Source organism: Pogoniulus pusillus, chromosome 42 (assembly GCF_015220805.1).
Source record: "Pogoniulus pusillus isolate bPogPus1 chromosome 42, bPogPus1.pri, whole genome shotgun sequence".
In the NCBI taxonomy this organism is placed as follows: domain Eukaryota; kingdom Metazoa; phylum Chordata; class Aves; order Piciformes; family Lybiidae; genus Pogoniulus; species Pogoniulus pusillus.
Genome location: NC_087305.1, coordinates 3,520,310 through 3,539,974, shown reverse-complemented (window position 1 = coordinate 3,539,974; position 19,665 = coordinate 3,520,310). Strand labels below are relative to the sequence as shown.

At 54.6% G+C, this 19,665-nt stretch overlaps 1 protein-coding gene across 3 annotated transcripts in view; it reads left to right on the top strand.

Annotated features, from left to right (window-relative positions):
- The first annotated feature begins 251 nt into the window (after positions 1-251).
- The window catches only part of LOC135192510 (disintegrin and metalloproteinase domain-containing protein 9-like), a 33,034-nt gene continuing 13,620 nt past the window's right edge, over positions 252-19,665 (top strand). For all 3 annotated transcript variants that reach the window (XM_064175715.1, XM_064175713.1, XM_064175714.1), the window contains exons 1-9: positions 252-427; positions 9,770-9,867; positions 11,204-11,268; positions 12,280-12,358; positions 13,565-13,641; positions 14,332-14,521; positions 15,642-15,707; positions 16,115-16,186; positions 17,483-17,652. In XM_064175715.1, the coding sequence (XP_064031785.1) occupies positions 313-427; positions 9,770-9,867; positions 11,204-11,268; positions 12,280-12,358; positions 13,565-13,641; positions 14,332-14,521; positions 15,642-15,707; positions 16,115-16,186; positions 17,483-17,652 (932 nt within the window). In that variant the 5' untranslated portion in view covers positions 252-312. The remainder of the gene's footprint in view (positions 428-9,769; positions 9,868-11,203; positions 11,269-12,279; positions 12,359-13,564; positions 13,642-14,331; positions 14,522-15,641; positions 15,708-16,114; positions 16,187-17,482; positions 17,653-19,665) is intronic.

Here is a 19,665-nt window from a genome sequence, read left to right as displayed (position 1 = left end):
GACCTTAGAAGACCTCTCGGTTACAGCCCGCTGCCAGGGGCGATGCGAACACTCGATTTCTTCCAGCCCCCGGCACCGAGGGGTGACACCAGAGGCCCCTCCCGGCACAGCAGGCCCCTGTCGGAGCGCGGCATCGGCACCAGCCCCCCGTGTCGGGGGCTCCTCTCCGCCGCGGCCTCGGCCCGGCCCCTACCCGCGGTGCTGCGGGCGGGCGGAGCGGCCCCGCCCCGGGGCGGTGCGGCGCAGGCCCCGGGCCGGCCCCATAAGGCCGCGGGCCGCCGGCCGGACCCAGCGCCCCAGCCGGGAGGGTCGATGCCGAGGGGGATCGCTATGGACTGGGCCCGACCCCGGGCCCAGGCTGCCCGCAGCTGCCTCTGCCTCCTCCTGCTGCTGCTGCTGGCCGTGCCCGGGCAGCCGCACCGTGCGGGTGAGTGTGCCGGGCCCCGGGCCCCCTCCCTCTGGCCCCCATTCCCCTTCCCCTATTCCCCTTCCCCGTCCTCTCCTGATCCCCAGCGGCTGGCTGAGGTCTGGCAGCCCTCTCCCTGTGCTCGGCGCTGCCAGGGCCCGGCCTGGCCGCCAGGACTGGCAGGTGGGCGCAGGAGACCCCCCCCGGTTGGCTGTGGCTGAGCGTTGGGCCCTGCCCGGCTGCCCCGGGCCGGCTGCGGTGCGGGTGGCGCTGCGGGCAGGGGGATCCCCTGCGCCGTGGGGGTCACAGGTGCCTGAGGCAGAGTGCTGCGGGGGGTGACACAGGCTGGGCCCTGGCCAGGACCGGCCCTGCCGGAATGCTGCTTGTCAGAGAGGGGCCGAGAGCACAGCAGGACCTTTGGCCGAGGCCTAGCACTGGAGGCCACCTTGGCTGGAGGGCTTGGGGGGGACCCCCGACACCTGCTGGAGTTTGTGGGTGCCTGGGAAGGCTGCGACTTGGCTTCCCAGCCCCTCTGTGCCAGGCCTGGCACTCTGCTGCCCGGATCTTAGCAGCTGGCAGCCGACGCACAGCAGAGCCTGTGCCGGAGGGGGCAGCTCCTCCAGGGCTCTTCAGAGACGCTGGGTGCGAGCAGGTGCTGGGCACGGCCGTGTCGCTCCGCTGCCCGGGGGGTGCTGCATCGCCGTGCCGAGGTCACCCACGCTGTGCCCACCGCATCCGAAGGGAGGTGTGCAGGGCCCTGTCTGTCCTCCCCTTGTTCGCTTGGCTGGCCCCAGCCGTGGTGGTGCCGGGGCTGAGCCGGCAGGGCTGACCCGCGGGAGGGTGAGGCTGTGTCCCGGGGCGCAGCTCGGCGCCGTGGCTCAGGGCAGGCAGCAGGCACCGGGCACGCCGTGGGCTTTTACCGAGCTGTGCTACAGCTGCCTGCAGGGAGGCTGTAGCCAGGTGGGGTTGGTCTTCTCTGCCAGGCAACCAGCAGCAGAACAAGGGGACACAGCCTCAAGCTGTGCCAGGGCAGGTTGAGGCTGGATGTGAGGAGGAAGTTGTTGGCAGAGAGAGTGATTGGCATTGGAATGGGCTGCCCAGGGAGGTGGTGGAGTGGCTGTGGCTGGAGGTGTTGCAGCCAAGCCTGGCTGGGGCACTTAGTGCCATGGTCTGGTTGGTTGGGCAGGGCTGGGTGCTAGATTGGGCTGGCTGAGCTTGGAGCTCTCTTCCAGCCTGCTTGATCCTATGATTCCATGAATTCACCACTTTCAGTTTCATAGCATCCTAGGATTGTTTTGGTTGGAAAATAACTCCTCCAGTCCAACTATCAACCCAGCTCCACCATAGCCACTAAACCATGGCCCCAAGTGCCATGGCCACACCTTTCTTGAACACTTCCAGAGGTGGGCACTCCACCATCTCCCTGAGCAGCCTCTTCCAATCCCTGACCAAAGTATTTCTCCAGGAACATCCAACTTTTGGCTTGGCATGCAAGTGCTTTGAACACTCATCAATAAATACAGATGTGTCCCCTCCTATGAGGACAGGCCACAAGGGTTGGATCTCTGCAGCCTGGGGAGGAGAAGGCTTTGAGGAAACCTTGGAGTGGCCTTCCAGTATCTGAAGAGGGCTACAGGAAGGCTGGTGAGGGACTGTTGACAAGGGCTTGGAATGGCAGGAGGAGGAATGGGTTTAAAGTGGCAGAGGGGAGATTGAAACTAGATGTGAGGAAGAAGTTCTTGGCCGTGAGGGGAGGGAGACACTTTCAAAGGTTTCCCAGGGAGGCTGTGGAGCAAAGATTCTTTGCTCCACAACCTCCCTGGAAGTGTTCAAGCACCAGGTTGGATGAAGCCTTGAGCGACTTATTCTAGTGGGAGGTGTCCCTGCCTATGGCACAGGGGGTTTGGAACTGGCTGAGCTTTGAGGTCCCTCCCAACCTAAACCATTCTATGTGAAGCAGGAATGGGTCCCTGCTGGAAACTGCTAATTGAAAAGTCTGGGCTGAACACAATCAGCTGATGAGGAGGGGTTTGTGTAGTGTAGATTTCCCCCTCTCCTCCCAATTTGTGTCTGTAGGAGGTCTCAGTTCTCTGGCTGTTCCTGGAGGAACCCTCTGGCATCACCATGGGCAGGGGCTGTGGAGTTTGCTGCTTGGTGTCTTCCCCAGCACTTGGTGTCCTCCACACAACCAAGATGTTCAGCCACACTTTACCACTTCTTAATTCCTGGAGGCTCTGACCTCTTGGGCTTGAGTTTCTGGGAGAGGCTGTGTTTGGTTAATTCCTTTGTTAAGCTGCTTGGTGTCATGCACACACCAAGATGTTCAGCCACACTTTACCAGTTCTTAATTCCTGGAGGCTCTAACCTCTTGGGTTTGAGTTTCTGGGAGATGCTGTGTTTGGTTAATTCCTTTGTTAAGCTGCTTGGTGTCTTCCCCTGCACTTGGTATCATGCACACACCAAGATGTTCAGCCACACTTTACCACTTCTTGATTCCTGGAGGCTCTGACCTCTTGGGGTTGAGTTTCTGAGGAGATGCTGTGTTTGGTTAATTCCTTTGTTAAGCTGCTGGAAAACAGCACTGCCTCACCCAGGTTTTAACTGATCTGGGACAATCATTCAGCAAAGAGGCTTTTGTGGTTATTTCCTCCATCTGAAGAATGAGAAGAGAAAAAGACATTTCAGGGAACCTTACATTGCCTCTTGTAGAGCTTTGTGCTCACAGAAGGGAAGTTGGAAATGATGACTTGTGTAGCTGTGCATGTCTGGGTCATTCTTGTTTCTCAAGCTAAAATGCAGAAGAAGTTTATTTGCTCAGCCCTGGTGATGTCTGTGATGGAGTTTCTCTTGCCTGGCTTCCTTTGGTGGCCACATTTAAAGCCAGTGACATCTCCAAGGAGAAGCTTTCCCATGAACCTCCCCTGGATGAAGCAAGCTGACATCCCCACAGCTGTGAGAGGAGGAAGGAGTGGGCTCTGCAGCCCACAGCTGCTTTCTGTGGGCAAGGCTGTCACAGCTGCAAGGGGCAGAGTCATTTCTGACTAGTGTCAGGTAGTAGGAGGAGAAGAAGTGGCCTGAAGTTGTGCTGGGGGAGGTTTAAATTGAAGATGAGGAAAAAATTCTTTGCTGCCAGAGTGGTCAGGGATTGGCACAGGCTTCCCTGGAGGTGGTGGAGTCCCCAGCCCTGGAGGTGTTGAAGAAAGGTGTGCCTGTGGTTTAGTGGCCATGGTGGTGTTGGGTTGCTGTTGGACTGGATGATCTTAGAGGGCTTTTCCAACCCAAACAGTTCCATGATTCTCTGACTCGAAGGCCACTGGTCCAGGGAGAAGGGTGTGCTGGTGAGGTTAGTTGTCCTGCAGCAGAGGAGAGTGTGGCTTTGCTCTGTCTATCCATGTAAGAAGGTTCTGGTGTGACACAGCAGAGTATTCTTGCAGAGAAACTGTGGCCTTAGAATGGGCAGGAGGAGTAGTGAGAGTCTAGACAGGAAACACTTACAGCATAGGTCAGGATTTCAGCAAGAGGGAGGTAAAGCTTTGCTGGGAAGGTCTCTGTGGAACAACTCAACACCCTCAGTAGTGCCCAGCACCCCAGGAAGCTACTCAGAGAAGTGCCTTTAACCCTTCTTGCCAGCTCAAATGTTAAAGAAACATTCCAGGTGAGCAATAAATCCAGGAGGTGAAGTTGCTGCCCCTGCCATGACATTGGTCATCTTTTCCTACCTTCCACAGAGGCACTGTGACTGCAGGAGACCTGCTTGGTGTGCAGGGTTAGAGCAGGGCAGGGAGGAGATGGAAACGAAAGCCACAGAATCCTGGGATGGCTCAGGTTTGAAATGACCTCAGAGCTCATCTGCTCCAACCTCATGCTGTGGGCAGGGACCACTCTCAGCTAGACTCAGCTGCTTAAGGCTTCATCCAGCCTGGCCTTCAACACCTCCAAGGAGGAGGCAGCCACAACCTCCCTGGGCAGCCTGCTCCAGACTCTCACCACCCTCACACTGAAGAACTTCCTCAGTTCCACTCTCACCCTGCTCTGCCTCAGCTTCAAACCATTCCCCCTTGGCCTGGCTCTGGACACCCTCAGCAAAAGTCTCTCTGCAGCCTTCCTGCAGGATCCCTTCAGGCACTGGCAGGCAGCTCTGAGGTCCCCTTGGTCCTCTCCAGGCTGCACTCCCCCAGCTCCCTCAGCCTGTGCTTACAGCAGAGCTGCTCCAGCCCTTGGAGCATCTTCGTGGCCTCGCTCCGGTAGCTCTGTCCTCTTGCTGGGGACAGCAGCACTGGAGGTGAAGTCTCAACAGAGCAGAGTCAAGGGAAAGAAGTCACAAGGAGCACCCTGTAGGAGAACAGCTGGCCAGATGTTCCTGGCTGCTCTGGAGATGGAGCAAGGCACTCTTCAGCCTGTGAGGTATGGGAGGAATTGAAGCTGTTGGCTTCCTTGGAACTGTTTCTACTTTTAGCAGCAGATTTGTTAGCTGCTGTTCTGTGCAGGTCTCCAAACATTTTGCAGTGCTCTGGGATAATATTTGCGTGGGGAAAGTGAAGGAGATTTTTGTTTGCAATAATTTAAAGACTAAATCTTCCTGCAGCTGTCATCGTGGTGGAAAAGTCAGCTGCACCTCAGAATGCTTTTCCTGGTGTGTCATCGACTGCAGAAATACCCTGAGGCAGTAACTGATGGCTCCATTCATTCTGCGAGGCCATCTGCAAGCCTCTTCATGGAATCATAGAATCAACCAGGTTGGAAGAGAGCTCCAAGCTCAGCCAGCCCAACCTAGCACCCAGCCCTAGACAACCAACCAGACCATGGCACTAAGTGCCCCAGCCAGGCTTGGCTTCAACACCTCCAGCCATGGCCACTCCACCACCTCCCTGGGCAGCCCATTCCAATGCCAATCACTCTCTCTGACAACAACTTCCTCCTAACTTCTAGCCTCAACCTCCCCTGGCACAGCTTCAGGCTGTGTCCCCTTGTTCTGTTGCTGGTTGCCTGGCAGCAGAGCCCAACCCCACCTGGCTACAGCCTCCCTGCAGGCAGCTGCAGGCAGCAGTGAGCTCTGCCCTGAGCCTCCTCTGCTGCAGGCTGCACCCCCCCAGCTGCCTCAGCCTCTCCTCACAGGGCTGTGCTCCAGGCCCCTCCCCAGCCTTGCTGCCCTTCTCTGGACACCTTCCAGCACCTCAACATCTCTCTGCAATTGGGGAGCCTAGAGCTGGACACAGCACTCCAGGTGTGGCCTGAGTAGTGCTGAGCACAGGGGCAGAAGCAGCTCCCTTGTCCTGCTGCCCACACTGCTCCTGAGCCAGACCCACCCTGCTTGGCCAAGTCTGTGATAAGTTTGAGAATGGGACCCAAGGAGTGCACATTGTGTTTGCAGCTGGGAGCTTCCTGTCAAGTGGGGCTTGGGCTCCTCAGAGAAGGACCTGATGTGATCCTCTGCTGTGAGGGCAGGCTGAGGGAGCTGGAGGTGTGCAGCCTGGAGAGGAGAAGGCTCCAGGGGGACCTTAGAGCTGCCTGTCAGTAGCTGAAGGGATCCTGCAGGAAGGCTTCAGAGGGTGTCTGGAGACAGGTCAAAGGGGAATGATTTGATGCTGAGGTAGATCAGAGTTAGAGTGGAGCTGAGGAAGAAGTTCTTCAGTGTGAAGGTGGTGAGAGCCTGGCACAGGCTGCCCAGGGAGGCTGTGGCTGCCTCCTCCCTGGAGGTGTTGAAGCCCAGGCTGGATGAGGGCTTGAGCAGCTGAGTCTAGTTGAGAGGTGTCCCTGCCCATGGCAGGAGGTTTTGATCTCTTAGGTCCCTTCCAAGCTGGACTGTTCTAGGATCTGTGATCCTTGTAGTGGCAGAAATACCTGGCAGAGAGATGTGGCTGTGAAAGGATTGGTGCAAAGTGTCCTCCTGAGGTGGAACTAATTGTCTGCATAGGTATGAGAGGGTGAAAAATGGGGTGTAGGAGCCTGCTGACAGGAAAGGAAGTGAGTGCTGGAGTGGTTTAAAGAGCAGGTGAGTCAGCTCTGCCTGTTGTGGAAGGAGGAGATGAGGCTGAGGAGTTCACCAAGCATGTGAACCTTGACACTTGGGAGGCCTCACTGGGCTGAGGTGTCCTGGTTGCATCCTTCCTCAGGGCAGGAATGGAGAGCATTGAGCCCAAGCCCTCTGCCAAGGCAGGGTCAGCTCGAGAAGGTCACACAGGACCACATCCAGGTGCTTTTGAGTGGCTCCATCACCCTTCAGTTGAAGGAGTTCCTCCTCTTGTTCAGATGAGCTCCTGATGTGCCAGTTTGTGCCTGTTCCCCCTTGTCCTGGCACTGGGCACCACTGCACAAAGCCTGTCCCCACCCTCCTGATGCCTCTCGAAGGTGTTGCCCAGCACCTCTCAGGCTGCTCCTCCCCAGTGTCTGTGCCTGAGCCAGCTGCAGCCTGGCAGGGTCTGTGGGGACAGGGGATGCAGCTTGGCTTCTGCTGAGGGCAGAGCTCCCCTGCCAGGGAGCAAGCAGGCTGACAGCTCACCTCAGTGGCTGCAGAGCTGCAACCTCCCCATGCTTTTCAGGCTCCCACATGAAATTCCTGCTGTGGATTTGGAGTGGGGAGGGGAAGGTGACTCACATCTTCCTATTTGCCTGGTAATTAAAGGCAGGTTTAATGAGACAAGATAAAGGTAGTGGATGCACTTGGCTGATTTTCTCTTTGGGAATGTCCACCCAGGGATGGATCAGCCTGGAGAAAGGAAGGCTCCGGGGAGACCTTGGAGCAGCATTCCAGTACCTGAAGGGGCTACAGGAGAGCTGGTTTGGGGTTGGAAGAAATCTTAAAGGTCATCTGGTTCCAACCTCCCACTAGCACAGGTTGCTCAAGGTCTCCTCTAAGCCTTCTCCAGGCTGCAAACCCCCAACTCCTGTACCCTTGTCCTCAGAGCAGAGCTGGTGCAGCCATCTGAGCATCTTCATGGCCTCCTCTGGACTCAGCCTAGTGAGCCTGTCCACTCTTTTGAAGGTGGGAGGATGATGAGGAGCAAGGTTGTCTCTGGCACCTTGTAGTTTCTGCTTGCCTTGTCCCTGTGGTTTGCTTCCCACCAGCTGGGCTGTGCCCTCCTTGAGGGCCACCAGCAATGCCTGGAGTGTGCATCAGGCTGGCTGCACAGTGAGGGCTCCTGCTTCCACCCAGCAGCTGCTGTCCTGCTGGGGCTGCTGGAGGGATGTGTTGTGGTTTTTTGGCCACTATGGAAAAGGACCTAGGGGTGCTGGTTGACAGCCATCTGGACATGGGCCAGGCTGTGCCCCAAGGAAGGGAAGAACAAGGTCTTGTACCTGAAATAGGCTCCTGGACTGGCAGTGCTGAAGGGAGGGCAGGAGAGCAGAAAGCAAGGGGAGAGCAGCTGCTGAAAGTTGTTCTCCTCTGGTGTTGTTGCTCTGAGGAAGCCTCTCAGAGTCCCAGCCCTTCCCAGAAATCCCTCCCAGCTCCTGGGCCGATGATTCACTCCCTTCTGTTCTGCTTCCAAGCTGCTTTGGGGGAGACTTTCTGCTTTCCAAGCACTGATGACCTGTGCCCGCCGCTGCTGCAGCTCGTGGCCTGAGAGCGCCTCCACGACCCCGGCCAAGTGTCACAGTGTCACTTCCCCTCTAAGAAAGCCACTTCTGGATGCTGGGGGGAGGAGTAGCAAGAGCTGAGCAGCGATGGGCAGGAGCTGGGGTCCGGATGCGAGCGGAGTGTGGCTGGAAGTGAGCACCGCAGAGAGGTGACCTGTGCTGGGCCGGGGAAGGAAGCAGCCCTGCCCTGCCCCTCTGCAGGGCTCTGGGCACTCTGGCAGCAGAAGGGCTGCTCCAGCAGCTTTAGCTCTGCTTCTACTACCTCATACCCAGCAATCGCTAATGAAGCTGCTGCTAAGCATCCCCTTGCCACCCCCTGGATCAGAAGTGGATTGACTTGGAAGGGACCTTAAAGATCATCCAGTTCCAAGCCCCCCTGATGTGGGCAGGGACACTTCCCACTAGCCCAAGTTGCCCAAGTCCTCCTTCAGCCTGGTCTGAAACACCTCCATGGAGGGTGGATTTGGGGATTACATCAGGAGGCACAGGGTGGCAGGAGCCTGGCTGCTTTCTGGGGGCACAGGGTGACAGGAGCCTGGCTGCTTTCTGGGGGCACAGGGTGACAGGAGCCTGGCTGTTCTCTTCCCCCTGCCTTGCAGTCAGGAAGCTGAGGCTGCTCTGATGAGCTCACTGATTCCATTGCCATGAGCTAGTTAAAACTGTTGCTCCTGCACTCCTGGGTGACCAACCTCCTGCTTCCCAAGGGAGCAGCTCCTGAGCCAGCAGAGGCAGGCAGTGGCTGTTGATGGGACAAGTAAGGTCCACGTGCAACGTGTTGTTCACACAGCCCATGGAGAGCTGTGGCTGGCACAGATCGGAAGCCTTGGAAAGGAAACTTGGCCTGTAGGTTTCTGTTTGGCCCAGAGGATCTGTCTGATGTTGCATATGCAAAGCATTTATGATCTGCAAAAGGGCTGCTTTGTAGCAAGAGCTTCCTTTTACCTCCCTTGTTTTTGTAAGGTCCTTAGGAGCTCTCTGAGAGCCTTCCTGAGCAGCACCAGCTTGTGTCAGAGGTTTGGCTGTGGTGAGCACAGCGAGGGTGTGAGGCTGAGCTCGGCTGGGCTGTGCTGCTGGGAAGCACAGGAACTGCTGGAGCTCCTGGAAGCTCATCCATAGAGGTGGGACAGAGGAGCTGGTGTGGTTCTGCAGCTTTGCTGTGCAGGACACCTGCTTCTGGCACTGCCTGTGTGTCCTTGATCAAGTTCTGTGCGGTCCTGCTTTGGGAAGCGCTGCGATGCCTGCTGCTGAGAGGTGCTGGTGTGGCAGAGAGATGCTTGTGAGACAGCCCTTGGAGTGTGAAGCTTTCAGTTTGAAACCTTCTGGAGGCCTGGATGCCTTCCTGTGTGACCTGTCCTAGGTGATCCTGCTGTGGCAGGGGGGTTGGACTCGGTGATCTCCAGAGGTCCCTTCTGTGATGTGTGCTCTCTGCCCTGTGGGTGGTCTTTTCTCTGGCCTTTTCAAAGCCATCCAAGTGTGTTTGGCTCTGAGCTTTGCTCTGTGCCCTCCTGTGTGCATCAGGGGCTTTGGCTTGTTCTGTTTGGGTTACAGCTCTCTAAGTGCACTCATTCCTTGGTGCTGTGTTGAGCTTGTGAGTGTGTGATGAGGAATCTGTGCTGTGCTGCAGACCCAACCCTGAGCAGCCCAGGGATAAACTGGGAGCCTAGACAGGGATCCTGGGTTGCCCCCTTCCTACTGAAGGGGCTTGTCATGAAACAGCTTTCTTCTTCCTTGAGCTTTATCCTTCTGATTGCTTTGTTCTTTAGCCACTGTTTCTGTTCTGCCTCCCAGGTTTCCAGGAGGTCTCTCTGTTGTCTTCCTATGAAGTTGTCGTCCCACAGAGGCTGGGGAGAGAGCGGCGAGAGGCTTCCAATGTCTCCTCAGCACAGGTGCTTCAGATGCCTTCAGTTTAGGAGCTGCTTCCTGCTGAGGTCCACCCAAAACTGACCTGAAATTCTCACAAAGCACAAATCTCTCTCCTCTAGTAACAAAAGAGAATCTGTCCATCTGCCCAGCCACCTTCAGCTGAGTGATGCTCCAGAGGTTCAAGCTGCCAGAGTGGATTTTTGATCCAGGTGTAAAAGTTGCACAAGGAGGAGGGTTGTTAGGCACTGGAATGAGATTTGGAGAGGTGGTGAAGTCATCATCCTGGAATATGCTCAAAACCTGACTGGAGGAGGCCCTGAGCAGCCTGTGCCAGCTCTGCAGCTGGTCCTGCTTTGAGCAGGGGGTCAGATTAAACAACCTCCAGCAGGACTTTGCAGCTACTCTGCTGCAGCCACGTAACTAAAGACTGCCTGCTTCACAGTGCTTGGATTAGATCAACTGGGTTTAGTCACAAATCTTTCCAGCACTGGCAGAATGTAATAGTAACAGGAATGCCTGGCAGTGTCCCAGCTCCTGCTGGGACAGTCAGCAAAGAACTTGGCCCATTCAGCTCCTCCACTCAGGACTTGAGGACCCTCATTGCTGTGTGTAGCACTTGGAGGTGGTGGCTCACTGAGAGTGGTCAGTAACAAAACTGTGTTGTTCTTGGCCAGTGACTAAGAAGGGTTTGATTCTGTGGAAGGCTTAGACAGGAGGAGTAAGAGAACCACAAAGCTGTTTTGAAATGGCTTCCTCCCTGTGGTGTTTCCCCAGTCCCTCAGGAGCAGATGCCAGGTTCTGGAGGTAGGAATGATTCTAAAATGGGTTTGAGGCTCACCCACACGTGTCTGTTCCTGCTCTGCTGCAACCAGCAGGACTGAAAAAGGAAAGTTTATCAGTTGGTAGGACTGGAGCAGCTGTGAGGACAGGCTGAGTGCAGCCTGGAGAAGAGAAGGCTCCAGGGGGACCTCAGAGCTGCCTGTCAGTAGCTGAAGGGATCCTGCAGGAAGGCTGCAGAGAGACTTTTGCTGAGGGTGTCCAGAGCCAGGCCAAGGGGGAATGGTTTGAAGCTGAGGCAGAACAGGGTTAGAGTGGAGCTGAAGAAGAAGTTCTTCAGCAGGAGGGTGGTGAGAGTCTGAAGCAGGATGGCCAGAGAGGCTGTGGCTGCCTCCTGCCTGGGGGTGTTGAAGGCCAGGCTGGACGAGGCCCTGAGCAGCTGAGTAGTGGAGAGGTGTTTGTGCCATGGCACGAGGCTGGAGTGGATGATCTCTAGAATCTTTTCCAGCCTAGGCCATTCTGTGGTTTCAGAGGAGGTTTTATTCATCAACATGAGTTAAATGCAATTGTTTTTGTGCTCAGGACCAGGTGTCCTATGCCATTGAGATCGAGGGGCAGCAATACACCATCCACCTGCAACAGAACAGGTAAGTGGTGAATTTCCTTCCATGCTGGAATCCCTTTTCCCTTCTCCAAATCCCAAGCTGGCAGGTGGCAGGAGGAGTTGTGGTTCCTGAGGCTCTGTGAGGAGTGTGGCTCTGTGCTGGCTCTGCAGAATCAGCAGGGGAAGAAGCAGAGGGGGATTGAGTCACAGGGGCCTGGCTGGCAGCCAGAGAGCTGCTGAGCTGCAGCCCTGGAGATGCCCTTGAAGGAAGCAGCAGCTCGCTCAGGGGGGATCTGGGGCCTGGCTGAGACAGCTCTGTCCATTCACTGCTGAAAATAAACTCAGCTGCATTGCAAGTAAATGTTTTTGCTTTCTTCTGGGTTTTGTTTGTTGGTTTGGGGTTTCTTTTTTCCTGTCTCAGTGGCAGAAGACGACTCATAAATGAGGAAGTTGACTTCATATCCCAGGCCTTGACACTCGAGGAATTCCAGACAGCATAGATGTTGTCTGTCCTGAGTTTCATTTTGCAGCAGCAGCAAGTTACCATTTCTCAGGCTATTGCTTCTTAGAAGTGCCCTCCTGGTGGAGAAAAGGCAGAACCAGTGCAGAAGCCCCTGGGGATCTGCAGCTTGGCAAGCCCCTGCCCCTCAGAAACATGGGAATGCTGCTCCCCTGTGTCAGGGGATGTGCTGTGTGGGTCAGCAGGCTGAGGCATGGGAGACTTCCTTCCAGAAGTGGGGCAGAGAAGGCAGCTGCAGCAGAGCTGCAGCAGGGCTGGGTGCTGCCTTTTGCTGTTCTTGATTTAGCCTGCAGGAGGGCAAAGCTTTAGCACAGTTCCCTGGCTTTTGGTGTTGGTCTCATGTCAGCATGCTGACAGCTTGGATTTTGCTGTGGGAATGCATAATTCCTTTGTTAATTTCCAGGGGTTTCCCTATGAAGGTTTTCCTTTTCCAGTTGCAGTTTATGTATTTAGGACACTTTAGCATCCTCTTTCTGCCCTGTGCCACAGGCAGTGAATGAATTGCTCTGGTTTGCCTTCTCCTCTCTCTCCCAGAGAACTGCTGCCCAAAGATTTCACTGTTTATACCTACAACGAGGAGGGGAAGTTGCAAGCAGACTACCCAGATGTCCAGGTAGGATTTCATCCTTTTCATACCCTCACTGCAGGTGACTTGAACACTGAATAGCTGCAGGATGAGGGAGTTAGGACACAACAGCACCATTAGACCTGTGCACTCCTGCTGGCTAGGAGCCTTCATTTTGGAGTTTGTCCTAGGCCTGTATGTGCTTACCTGGAGGTGTGGCCTCAGCAGTGTCCAGTGCAGGGGCACATTCACTGCCCTCCTCCTGCTGGCCACACTCTTGCTGCTGTGGCAGGTGTCTGTCATCTTCTCAGAGGAGACATGTGAGAGTCAGGCATTGCAGGGCTGTTCCCTAGCAGCCTGAGTGGTGATTTGGCCCTGAACAGTAGGGAGGGGCTGGCCTCAGAATATTTGAGGCAGGGTGGAGGACAGAGCTTCAGAGCAGGGTGGCTCACAGTCAAGAAAGGCAGTTACTAGATCAGGGAATCACAGAATGGTTTGGGTTAGAAGGGACCTTAAAGCTCCTCCAGTTCCAACCCTCTGCCATGGGCAGGGGCACCTCCCACCAGCCCAGGTTGCTCAAGGCCTCATCCAACCTGGCCTTGAACATTCATAACCTCCCTGGGCAAACCTGTTTCAGTGTCTTCCTGCTACTGCAGTGGGGGTGGACTTAGATGACCCTTAAAGGGCCCTTCCTACCCAATGCATTCTGTGATGCTCAGGGGCCTGGAGCACCTCTGCTATGAGGACAGGCTACAAGAGCTGGGGGTCTGCAGCCTGGAGAAGAGAAGGCTTCAAGGAGACCTTGGAGTGGCCTTCCAGTGCCTGAAGGGGACCTACAGGAAGGCTGGGGAGGGACCATTGGCAAGGTCTTGTAATGACAGGATGAGGAGGAATGGGTTTAAAGTGGCAGAGTGGAGATTGAAAGTGGATGTTAGGAAAGGGTTGTTTGCAGTGAGGGTGGTGAGAGACTGGCACAGGTTGAGGGAACTGAGACACTGGCAGAGATTGCTCAGGGAGGTGAGACTGGCACAGGTTGCCCAGGGAGGTGCTCAAGTCCAGATTGGATGTGGCCTTGAGCAACCTGTTCTAGTGGGAGCTGTCCCTGCCTATGGAACTGGATGATCTTTGAGGTCCCTTCCAACCTAAACCATTCTATGACTCTCAGGCTGGAGGTGCAGCCAGTCAGAGCTCACAGTGGGGGTGCAGACACCCGTGGGAGGGGGGTGTGTAACCTGCCTTTGTTCTCCCATCTAGGATCACTGCCACTACCAAGGATACGTGGAGGGGAGCCTGGATTCTGTGGTTGCTGTCAGCACTTGCTCGGGGCTCAGGTAGCACAACTCCTCTTTTGTGTCCCTTTGTCACCTGAGTCACAGCTTGCTGAAGCTGAAACAAAACCCCTGCTCTGATTTTTAACTGCTGCTCAGCCAGGCAGGGAATGATGGGCCAGAGCCAGGCTGCAGAGGGCTGTGCCTCTGTGCAGCCTGTCTGTGGTGGCTTCATTCATACAGTTAAGACACTTTGGAAGTTGCATGAAGTAAGCTGCAGTTTGTCAGCTGTGCTCTGCTTTGTTTCCTGACTTGGATGGATGTAAAAATGAGAAGTTAGACCTCCAGGCTGCACTTTCTGCCCCTGAAACTTCTGCACATGCAATTTGCTTGGCAGTTTTTCTGCTCTCAGCTGATTTCCATGTCTTTGAAGGTTGCTTTTTTTGCAGTGCCATGCCAGACAGCACAGCAGCAGCAGAAATTGAACTAAAGCATCTCTGCTCGAGGCCTGGGGCTGAGCTTTTTGGCAGTGCAGAGTCTTTTAACCAAAAAAAAAATGTTGAGTTTGCTGTGTCTGGGAAGGCCCTGGCCAGGGTCAACCTGTGTTGAAGCTTGACATGAAGCACATTGTTCTGCAAGGAGTGAGAGAGAGCCTTGCCTTCAGCTATCAAAGAATCATTGTGCTTTTTTCTGCTGTAAACACCTGGGTGACCTCTTTGTGTGCTTAGCACAAGAACTTCTCCTGTGTCTTAGGGGTTTGGTGATGCTAGGGAACATCACCTATGGAATTGAGCCCATGGATTCCTCTTCTGGCTCTAAACACATCTTGTATCGCCTGGACAACGTGAAGCAGGAGCCCAGCACCTGTGGAGTGAACTCTGAAGGCCATGCAAAGGAGCACACAGAGGACAATCACCATCCCAGTATGACCCAGCTGCTGCGAGTGAGTGCTCCAGTTTCCTCCACGGGCCCCCATGATGTGTTTTGTGAGTGCTGGAAGCAGCTTATCAGCTTCCCTGGGGTTTAACACATAGCTCAAAGCTTTGGGATTCAGAGGTTTTGCTGTGCTGCTGAAAAGCTCAGCTGCTCCCACAAGGCAGCTGCAGTTTCCTTCTGCTCCTGCACACAGCAGCGAGAGTTAAGCGGTGAGTTGTGTTCACAGAATCAGGCCAGGTTGGAAGGGACCCCAAGGATCATCTGCTCCAGCCAAGGTCATTCCTGGGCAGAGCTTTTGAGGCTCTTGAGGGCAGGAGCTCATTGCCCCTTGTGCTATGACACAGTCTCAAGTTGTGCTGGGGGAAGTTCAGGCTGGATGTTAGGAGGAAGTTGTTGGCAGAGAGAGTGATTGGCATTGGAATGGGCTGCCCAGGGAGGTGGTGGAGTTGCTGCCCCTGGAGGTGTTCCAAACAAGCCTGGATGGGACACTTAGTGCCATGGTCCTATGTGCTAGGTTGGACTGGATGATCTTGGAGGTCTCTTCCAACCTGGTTGATTCTATGATCACAGAGCACCACCAAAAAGAGCCTGACCCCCTTTTCCTTGCCCCACACCCTTCAGATGTGACCATCAATAGGATCTCCTCTCAGCCTTCTCTTCTTCAGACTAAACAGCCCCAGGTCTTGCAGCCTTTCCTTCTCAGACAGATGTTCCAGGCCCTTCATCATCCTCATAGCCTCCATTGGACTCTCTCCAGTATATCCCTATCCCTCTTGAGCTGGGCACAATACTCCAGCTGTGGTCTTGCTAGGGCAGAGTAAAGGAGGAGAGCCTCCTTTGCCCTGCTGGCCACACTCTTCTTCATGCAGCCCATTTACTGTTGACCTTCTTGGCTGTGCCATGGAGAAATCTCTGCACAGTTACATTTTAGGGTAAACCACAGAGAAGTCATCATTGTGTTGGACTCACTTCTTGCCTTTGGCTGCTTCTCCTCTTGGCAGGGTGTTCTCTGGGTGTGTCTCTCAAGGCATGACTTGTATCAACTGAAATATGACAGTGTCATGAGGCTTCTTTGTTTATCCTTGAATTAAAAGTGCAATTGCCTAAAACTCTTTCTTTTCCTGCAGAGGAAGAGAGCAGTCCTGCACCAAACAAGATATGTGGAGCTGTTCATAGTGGTGGATAAAGAAAAGGTGGGGCCTGGGCATTGCTTTTCCTTCCTTCCTTCTGCCCAGGAAGTGGCTTGAAAAGTCCTTGGGTCTTCATGACTGGTTGAAAGACACAGTTCAGGCAAGGTTGTGCAGGTCTGCCAGCCTGGAACTGAACAAACATCTTCTGTGCAGTGCTCTTGATGAAGAGAGCAATCATGTGAGGGAAACACGTGGCAAAACATCTTGGGTTTGTTGTTTGCTCCTGATTTTTCTGCTGTTGAACAATAGCAGCCAAGATGCAACTGTCTCCAGCAGCATCTTCTTGACAGGAGATCTGGAGCCAGCCACAAATCCTTTCTCATGTGACCAGTTGTAAAGTTTGGAGGCTTTTTGCCTTTTTCTAGCTCTTGTCTTTATCTCTTCCCTGACTGAGTTTCTTTGTCTTGCAGTTTGAAGACTTTGGGAAGAGTGAAACAGAAGTGAGGGAGCACATGGTGCAGCTGGCCAACTTCCTGGACAGTGTAAGTCAGAGCTACCCTGGGCACATCTGCAGCACCCTGCAGCTCTGGGCAGACTTCCACCTTGGGAAGTTCTACCTCACCTCTGCTCTCACTGCTTTGGTGTTGTGATGGTTTGGGTGTTACCTGCCCTCCCCCCACTTGTGAAAGATCACCCAGACTAGACTCAGCTGCTGGAAATGGAATGAAGCTTTTTACTGACAGCTTAGCACAAGCTACAAGCAGATATTTACCACATAGAGACAGAAACAGACAAGTTAAAAAGTGATACAGAAACACAACAGCCCTCCCAGAAACCTGAGTCCCCAGGAGGGGCTCCCAACCACCCTTCCACCTTCTCCCCACCCTTCTACCTTACCCCAGACTTTGCCTTACATTCAGGGTGAGTTTGGAGGGTCAGCCAGGGGGGATAGGAAGCAGAAGGATTAGTCAGGCAGCAGGTTGGGTTAGAGAGAAAAGTGCAGCCCAAAAAAAGCCAGAGAGAGACTCTGTGTTATCTGTGTTTGTGTTCTTGTTCTTATCCATCTCAGCAAGCCTATGAGTGCAGTAGACATCACCACTGGTTCCTTTTCACAGCCTATAATCCAACACTTCTCACCAAAATATTCCAGCTAGGCTCAAACTAGCACAGGTGTGAATGAAGTTAAGGATTTTAGCAAGCCAGGAGCTAAAGCTGTTCTCTTGCTGGCTGCTGGAGTCATGCCAGGGGAGCAGAGCTGCAGGGTGGTGCAGGATTTATTGACTGGGTTTTGGTCAGTACATTGCTGTCAAAGCTTCTCCACCTCCAAACTCCTCTGCAGTTCATCAGGCTTGAGAATTGGAGCAGGTCCAGAGGAGGCCACAAAGATGATTACAAAGCTGAAGAACCTCTGCTATGGGGACAGGCTGGGAATGTTGGAGCCTGGAGAAGAGAAGGCTCCAGGCAGACCTTAGAGCTGCATTTCCATATCTGAAGGAGACCTACAGGAGGGCTGGGGAGGGACTGTTCAGAAGGGCCTGTGGGGTAGGTCGAGGGCAGTGGTTTGAAACTGGAGCAGGGCAGAGTTAGGTTGGACATCAGGAGGAAGTTCTGCACAGTGAGAGGTGTGAGACACTGAGGTTGCTCAGGGATGTGGTTGAGGCCCCATCCCTGAAGCCATTCAAGCTCAGCCTTGCTGTGTCTCCGGGCAGCCTGCTCCAGCTGGAGCTGTCCCTGCCAAGCACAGGGAGGTTGGACAAGATGCCCTTGGAGGGTCCCTTCCAACCCGATGCAATCTGCGGCTGTCTTCAGAAGCGTTTCTCCCTCTTTCTGCTCCCCAGATGTACCTGATGCTGAACATCCGCATCGTGCTGGTGGGGCTGGAGATCTGGAAGGCAGAGAACATCATCAGCACGGAGGGAGGTGCTGGGGACGTGCTGGCCAACTTCGTCCAGTGGCGCGAGAAGAACCTGGTCCTGCGCCGCAGGCACGACAGTGCCCAGTTCGTCCTGTGAGTTCTCTCCCTCCCCTGGGCTCCTAAGCAGATTAATTCTGTTCCTGGCTCTGCTCTGCTGCCCACAGTGGCTGCTGTGTTTCAGCAGGGGACACAGTGCAGTCTGCTGGCAGCTTCAGCAGCTCTGGGATGGCAGCATCTGGGATGCTCTCAGGGTCCCTCCTGGCTGCTGGGATGGCAAATCCGAATTGAGAGGCTGATTTTGTTGTCCCACCTAGAATCATAGAATCAAGCAGGTTGGAAGAGACTTCCAAGCTCAGCCAGTCCAACCTAGCACCCAGCCCTAGCCAGTCAACTAGACCATAGCACTAAGTGCCCCATCCAGTCCCTTCTTGAACACCTCCAGGGATGGCAACTCGGCCACCTCCCTGGGCAGCCCATTCCAGTGCCAATCACTCTCTCTGCCAACAACTTCCTCCTAACATCCAGCCTGAACCTGCCCTGGCACAGCTTGAGGCTGTGTCCCCTTGTTCTGTTGCTGCTTGCCTGGCAGCAGAGCCCAACTCCACCTGGCTACAGCCTCCCTTCAAGTAGTTGTAGACAGCAATGAGGTCCTTCCTGAGCCTCCTCTCCTGCAGGCTGCACACCCCCAGCTCCCTCAGCCTCTCCTCATAGAGCTGCAACGTTCTGTGGTGTGTTGAGTGAAGTCTCCACTCAGATAACCCTGATGAGAGGTCGTGTGGCCTGCAAGGCTGCATGCAGTGTGGCATGGAGGGCTGCTTGCAAGCTGCATTCAACATGGGAACTTGACACAGTAGAACACAAAAGACTACAGGGCATGTGAGACAGGAAGAGAGCCAATACATAGTAAATCATCCTCTTTAAAATCAATAAATAATCTCTGGTTAGGTTTTTTGGGCCTTTTGCACTTGAAAATGAGCATCAGCCTGGTGCAGGGCATTGCTCTGGAGTGGGGGAAAAGTGATTCCTGCAGTCAGAAGCCAGCAGCCTGCTGCACAGTTTGAGCTCTGGCATTAATCTATCCCAGTGTCCTTAAATTAGCAGGGAGCTTCCTGAGCTGTCATCCCTGCCCTCCTTCCAGGACACGTGTCCCTGTGCACTTCCCTCTTCTCCAGATAGCACAGCCCTTGGGAAGTCACAGCCTGAGGCAGGGAAGAGGGAACTGAGCAGAGTGCTTGTTGCCCTTCCCCTCCAGCAGTGTTCAGGTGATGGGTGTGAAACAGCTGCAAAACCACTCCTCAGATCCTTCTCTTTACAGTAGAACTTGGTGCACTGTGCTCTGTGCTTGGGCTGTGTAGAGACAAAATAAGAGCAATGGGAGGAAGTTGACAAAGAAACCTCTGGATTTGGCAGCAGTAGAGAGGCAGCTAACAGCCAGTGAAAACAAAATGGTCTGAAGGGTGGACTCAGAAGTTCCTTAGATTGAGAAGGACTCAGAGAACCCTTGAATGGAGCCCAACTGTCAACCCAGATCATGGAATCAGTCAGGGTTGGAAGGGACCACAAGGAGGAGCCAGTGCCAACCCCCCTGCCATGCCCAGGGACACCCTACCCTAGAGCAGGCTGCCCAGATCCCCATCCAGCCTGGCCTTAAACATCTCCAGGGATGGGGCCTCAACCACCTCCCTGGGCAACCCATTCCAGCCTCTCACCACTCTCATGCTGAAGAACTTTCTCCTTACATCCAGTCTGAATCTCCCCACCTCCAGCTTTGCACTATTCTACCACAGAATGGTTTGGGTTGGAATGGACCTTAAATGCCATCCAGTTCCAACCTCCCTGCCATGGGCACACCTCCCACTAGCCCAGGTTGCTCACTGCCCTCTGCCCAACCTGGCCTCATTGGAAGGTGTGGAAGAGGCTGACTTGCTCTGCAGACTCTTAACTGGAAAGACAAACAGAGCCATGAGCAGAAAGGTAAAGCTGAACTGGCAGCTCCTGGCACTGCCCTTCATTAGCACTGGACAGCTGCAGGAGCAGTGTCCTGTGTCCCAGCATCAGAAGCAGCAGATGGGCTGTGCTGCTGGCAGGATGGTGTCTGTGTGCCAC